This window comes from Octodon degus, unplaced genomic scaffold, assembly GCF_000260255.1.
Source record: "Octodon degus isolate 3935 unplaced genomic scaffold, OctDeg1.0 scaffold00046, whole genome shotgun sequence".
NCBI classification, from domain to species: domain Eukaryota; kingdom Metazoa; phylum Chordata; class Mammalia; order Rodentia; family Octodontidae; genus Octodon; species Octodon degus.
Window position 1 is genome coordinate 6880506 of NW_004524622.1, and position 5864 is coordinate 6886369.

The 5864-nt window shown below is 44.0% G+C and overlaps 1 protein-coding gene across 1 annotated transcript in view; it reads right to left on the reverse strand.

The window, feature by feature from the left end:
* Dnajc12 (DnaJ heat shock protein family (Hsp40) member C12) overlaps positions 1 to 5224 on the reverse strand; it is a 50172-nt gene extending 44948 nt beyond the window's left edge. The window contains exons 1-2 of the mRNA XM_004632035.2: positions 4776 to 5224; positions 1823 to 2314 (exon numbers count right to left, since the gene is read on the reverse strand). Coding sequence (XP_004632092.2) covers positions 1823 to 2113 — 291 coding nt within the window. The 5' untranslated portion in view covers positions 2114 to 2314; positions 4776 to 5224. The remainder of the gene's footprint in view (positions 1 to 1822; positions 2315 to 4775) is intronic.
* Positions 5225 to 5864: the final 640 nt, after the last annotated feature.

A 5864-nucleotide genomic window follows, 5' to 3' on the forward strand; every position in this document is an offset into this window, starting at 1 on the left:
TTTGTTTTGTTTTTTAACCAGGGACTGAACTCAGGAACTTGTACTTGCCAGCCAGTAGCTTATACCACTAAGCCACATCCCCAGCCCCTCCTCTCCTGATTAATACTTGCTATGCTTTAGGTAAAAAAGGAAAAGTAGTCTCAGTATTTATCATCATGAGTTTTTAATTTGTGAAGGGTGGTTTCCTGAGGTCTCTGAGAAAAAAAAAGCTTTTCAACTGCCATTTTGAACTTAACACAAGCTTTAAATTGTAAGAACTATGTGCTGCATCAAAGCAAAGCAGCATGTGGTTATCTCAACTTAATTGTACATAAAATCCAAATTTCAAATTTCTTTGAAATAATTTTGAGTATGAAGTGTTCTGATCAGTTTTAGAGCATCAAATCAAAGAATATTTGAAGTAAAGGAAATTCAACTAATACAAATCAAGTTAAGGAAATGCCATACTACATAGTCAAAAAAATGACAAAAAAATTAAAAATAAGACAGGAAGAGATACATGTAAAAAGAAGTAAAGAAACCATAGCTGGTCACTTCCACTGAAAATCAAAGATCTTTAAATTAGGTAGGGTGGCGCTGTTGGGAGCACTTGGGGAGACTGAGGAAGGTTGCCATGAGTTTAAGGTTAAGCTTGGCTAAACAGTGAGTTTAAGGCCGGCCTAAACTATACAGAAGGATCCTGTCTCAAAACACACACACAGGGGCCAGGGAGATGGCTCAGTAGCATAAGCGCTTCCCTGGAAAGCGCAAGGGTCTGAGTTCAATCCCTGGTTGCACAGAAAAAAACACACACACACACACTCCTACAAAAAAAATCAAAATTGTGAAACTTATCAAGTTAAATTATGTTCCTTTAATTTTAAATAATTTCTTTAAAAATTATTTGCTAAAGAATGTATGCAATGTAATAATTATTGAAACTGTCCTACCAATTTGGTTTGAAACTGTCTCATTGCTATTTGTTTCTCAATAAAATTATGGGAAAAAATTATTTGCTAACAGTACAATGTGTGAATAACATACAGGATAAAAATAGCAATAAGCTTTCTCAACTGCTGTAAGTAAATTACCATCAAAATAAACAAAAGCAATGCATTATTTTTGAGGAGAAATATTTAACTAATAAGAACAACATAATGGCGTGGTGGCGCATGCCTGCAATCTCAGTACTCAGGAGAACAGGTAGAGGATTGCTGCAAGTTTGAGGACAGCTTGGGCTACATCCTGAGGCAAAGGCCAGCCTGAACTGAGAGACAGGTAAGTAGGGAGGGTGGGTAAGGGAGAGGGAGAAGGAGAGGGAGAGAAAGAGGGAGGGAAGGTGGGAAAGGGGGAGAGAGGGAGAAAGAGAGGGAGGGAGGAGGAGGGGGAGAGAGGGAGAGGGGAGAGGAGATAGAAGGGGAGAGGGGGAAGAGGGAGGGAGGGGGAAAGGGAGGGAGAGAGAATAAATATCATTAATTTACTGGAAAATTATATCTCACCTCAACTATAGCATGAATTACCATAATAAAGGTTTAGCTGTGTATACTGTAAAACAGTGCCAACAGCAATTGCTCTAAATCTTCAAATATGTACTTTTTAGCATATTGTGAAACGGAATTCATGGCCACCTGCCGGAACACGGTGTTCAGTCAGGAGCGCCCGCACCGTTGCCTTTGGACTCGAGCTGGCCCGGGAGCCACCATGTAGACTCTCGCGGGTCCTCGAGCCCAAAGTACCTGAAAATGATGCCGCACTGGCTTGCAGGCGACGTGACGACAAGTTCAACTGTGGATAACAACTTGTTGAAACGCTGTGCGGAGACGGAGCCGCAGCCCCATCTTACCGAGGAGAGCTCGTCGCAGCCCAGCAGCGCGTAGTAATCTTCACCGTCGTCCACCCTGTAGCCCAGGATCGCGTCCATCCGGATGAGTAAATCCGTCGCTCTTCTCAGAAACTGCAGGCGCAGCGGGTCCCGGAGCAGCACACTGCAAACCTTTCCAGAGCGCAATACTGCAGCTCTACGCGGGGAAAGAGCCCGTGTTAGATCCGTGGTGAACTGCTCCGCAGTTGTCAATGGAGACGGAGGTGAGCGCTGCCTCCCATTGGCCGCGCGCAGGCGGTGAACGACTCCCATTGGCCGCGCGCTGACGGAACCCTTCGCTCATTGGCCGTGCAAAGACAGGCAGGTCGCACGCCTCACGCAAGGGTGCCGCCTGGGAGCTGCTGTTGGAGTTTGGAAAGCGGTGGTGAGCTGTTTGTCTTGAAGTTGAAAAAGGCCCACTGCTTTTACAAACTCTCCTAATCATCTCTCCATTTCCTTTTTCTTATTCATTTTCTTAAGAAAAAACAAAAAAATTGGAGGCAGTACTGTATATTTTAAAATTCGTTGAAAAGGAGGCGGGGGTACTCTGAGTGTTTATTCTGTTTATAGGATTTTGTATTCTCAGGAGATCTCCAAAAAATATTATTTTTAAAAAATATATTTAGTACAGGATCTACAGGGTCTCACTATGTAGATTGACTCCTAGTGATCCTCCTGTTTTCAGCCTCCCAAGTGCTGGGATTAAAAAATGTTATTTTGAAAGGTTGGGGCAGGGGAGATAACTTGGAGTCTTAAGCACCTTCCTGGCAAGCGCAAGGCCCAGAGTTCAATACCCAGTATTGCAAAAAATAAAATAAATAAATAAATGTTATTTTGAAAGGTTGGGGCAGGGGAGATAACTTGGAGTCTTAAGCACCTGCCTGGCAAGCGCAAGGCCCAGAGTTCAATACCCAGTATTGCAAAAAATAAAATAAATAAATAAATAAATAAAAATTAAAAGTAAGGGTGGAAGGAAATAAGCCAATGTAGGAAGTGCTTGTTTGTTTCACAACATAATGAATAAGTTGTGGAACTGTTTTTGTGCTCACACAAAGTCTTGATTCTTTAGAGGGTGGGGGACATTGAGTCAGGGTTCTGCTCTGCAGTTCAGGCTGGCCTTGAATGCACAAGTAGCTAGGGTGGTTTCAAACTCACAGTCCTCCTGCCTCAGCCTCCCCAGGTCTGGGACTGCAAGCCTGCGCCACCATGCCCCGTGAAGTCTTGATTCTTGTAGAATTTATTTATTTATTTATTTTCTTTGTTTCTTGGAATCAGGACATCAAGGCAGCCAGGGCAGCAAAGCCAAAGCCTCATGGAGGAGGACTTACATTAGTCCCAGCACATGAGAGGCTGAGGTAGGAGAACCACTGAGGGGTCCAGGCCCACCTGAACTACACAGTGAGACCCTATCTCAAAAAGAGAGACAGAGAGAGAATCCACCATGTTGGCTAATGATTGTAGTCCCAGCACTAAGGAGGCTGAGGCAGGAGGATCACCATGAGTTTGAGGCCTCCCTGATCTACATAGTGAGATCTTGTCTCAAAGAAAAACTAAAAAGAAAGAGAGGCAAGTGTTCTCATTTTAGGGAAAGAACTAAGTACAGAAAAGGATGTTTTTATTTTAGGTTATCCAGTTTCTGAACTGTTTTAATCAATGTCATGCCTTTTATTTTGTTTTCTTTGATCCCCAGGCCTGCTGTGCTGCAATTGAGACTGGGCATGGTTGTGCTCCCTTGTAATCCCAGCACTTGAAAGGCTATAAACAGCATCAGCAGCCGGGGAGATGGTTCAGTGGAATAAGCGCTTCCCTGGCAAGTGCAATGGCCTGAGTTCAATCCCCAGTTCCGCAAAAAAAAAAACAACCAGAATCACTATTAGTCCGATCTAGTAGTGAGACCCTAGACATGCTGTAGACCCTTCCCAATAATAATAATAATAATAATAATAAATAAATAAATAAATAAAAAGCAAGTATCAACTAGGCATAGTAGTTCATCCTGTAATCCCACCACTGGGAAGACTTGAAATATGAGGATAGTGAGTTCAAGGCTAGCATGGGCTATATAGCAAGACGTCTAAAAATACTGCTGAGGACTGGCCTGATAGCTCAGTAGACCAAAGTGCCTGCTGAGGCAGAGCACAGCAGCCAGCCAGCATGGGTTTGATCCCGCGATGTGCTGGTCCTGCCCCCAGGGCACGCTGAGACAGCGACTGAGACTGGGTAGCACTTGGGAGGCTGAGATTGCCTCAAATCCAAAAGTCTTTCTGAAAACAGAATCACTACAAGTCACATCTATGTAGTGAGACCCTGTAGACCTTGTCCTAAATAAACAAAAATAAATAAATAAATAAAATGTTTTTAAAAAGCTGAGTGTGATGGCACATGCCTGTAATACCAGCACTGGGGAAGCTGGGACAGTAGGGTCGCTATGAGTAAGTGGCCAAAATGGGCTACATAGTAAAACCCTGTCTCAGAGAAAAAAAAAAAAAAATCATCTACATACAATCACTAAAGAAAGCTAGTAATGTATCTCAGAGCACACAGTATAATTCACACAGAACTTTTGAGCAGTGTTTAAAACTCTGGAATTAAAGATTCAAAAAGCAGAAATTAGAAAAAAAAAATTTTTTTAAAGAGAAGCAGAAATCCCAGAACAGTATTGACTGGGCCCTAGAAGCAGCCAGTTTCCCTCCTGCCTGGGAAGTATCGCCCACGCAGGACTACAACTCCCATGAGGTATAGCGGGAACTGCGCTGGAAGTGACGGCGAGCTGCAGCTACTTCCGGCTTGCAGGGGCACTTCCCTGAAGTGCTGTTTTTTGAAATTCTTACTGGGTCTAGGAAAGGAGGACAGGTAAAACTCAGTTAAAACGAGAAAGAAGGCTGGGGAGCAGAGGGACAAGCCCCAGAAGCTTTGGACAGGGATGGGCTGTTACCGCATCGTCGGGACTCCCCAGGCCTCATCTTCCAACATTGTCCCAGAGTTTCGAAGCTCAGAACGCAGCCCGCGCCTTTCCCTTGCGCGTCTTCCAGAGCTGAGCTTCCAAAGAGCAATCTCCAAGTACCAAACACTTAATCTAGGTCTCGGTACTGATTTCTCACGCAGAGCCACGCCCTTTAGCTCCCTTTGCTGGGGCTGATATCCTGGCATCCACTGTGATCCTAGGACTTGGGTTTGACGCAGCTCCCAGCCCCGAAGGCCGGCGCCTCAGAATCGACGTCATCTCCGATTTGAGATCGGTAGAAATGCCTTCTCCTGCTCTGTGTTTTAGGGGTCTGGTTGTTTGCTTTCAGACAGGTTCTCCCGAGCCAATTCAGGCTGGCTTTAAATTCACTGTGTAGCCCAGGCTAGCCTCCAACCCAGCGATCACTTGCCTCAGCCTCCCGAGTGCTTTGGATTACAGGCATGCACCACTATGCTGGCTTGTCCCACTCTCAATTTCTAAATCAGAATCAAATTCTGCCTGCCAAAGCAGAACAGCACATGAGGAAAAGAGTCCTGTTACATCAGGCACTACACAGGACTTTAAGTGATTCTTTAGAGGCTGCAGAATTATTTTGAAGTTTGGTCTGGTGTGAGGACAAGTGCTATTGATATAGGGGAATGAAACTCCCAACCTGAAAGATACTTAGGCCGAGTTCGTGTTCTTTAAAACCAAAGAATGAATTTTAGGTTAACAAGAGCAGATATCTAAAAGCAGAATATATTTTTTGGGGGAAAAGAAAGCTTCTTTCAGAGACAGAGAAGAGAACCCGAGCGGATTGCCCAGGAATCTGCCTTTTCCAGGGATTTTTATAAAGCAAAACAATGAGGTGAGGTAGATCTAATGTGGAAAACATAGGAACTCACTAGGTGGGCATGAGGTGGGACAAAACTATGGTCAACTAATAAGACTACAAGCACAATTGCTCAGGTAAAATTGATTAAATCGGATCAAATGGGAAAATAAGTCATATAGCAATCAGGTGTGAATACAGAACAGGGGCTTTTCCTGTACAAATTGGGTCAGTGACTTTTTTTTTCC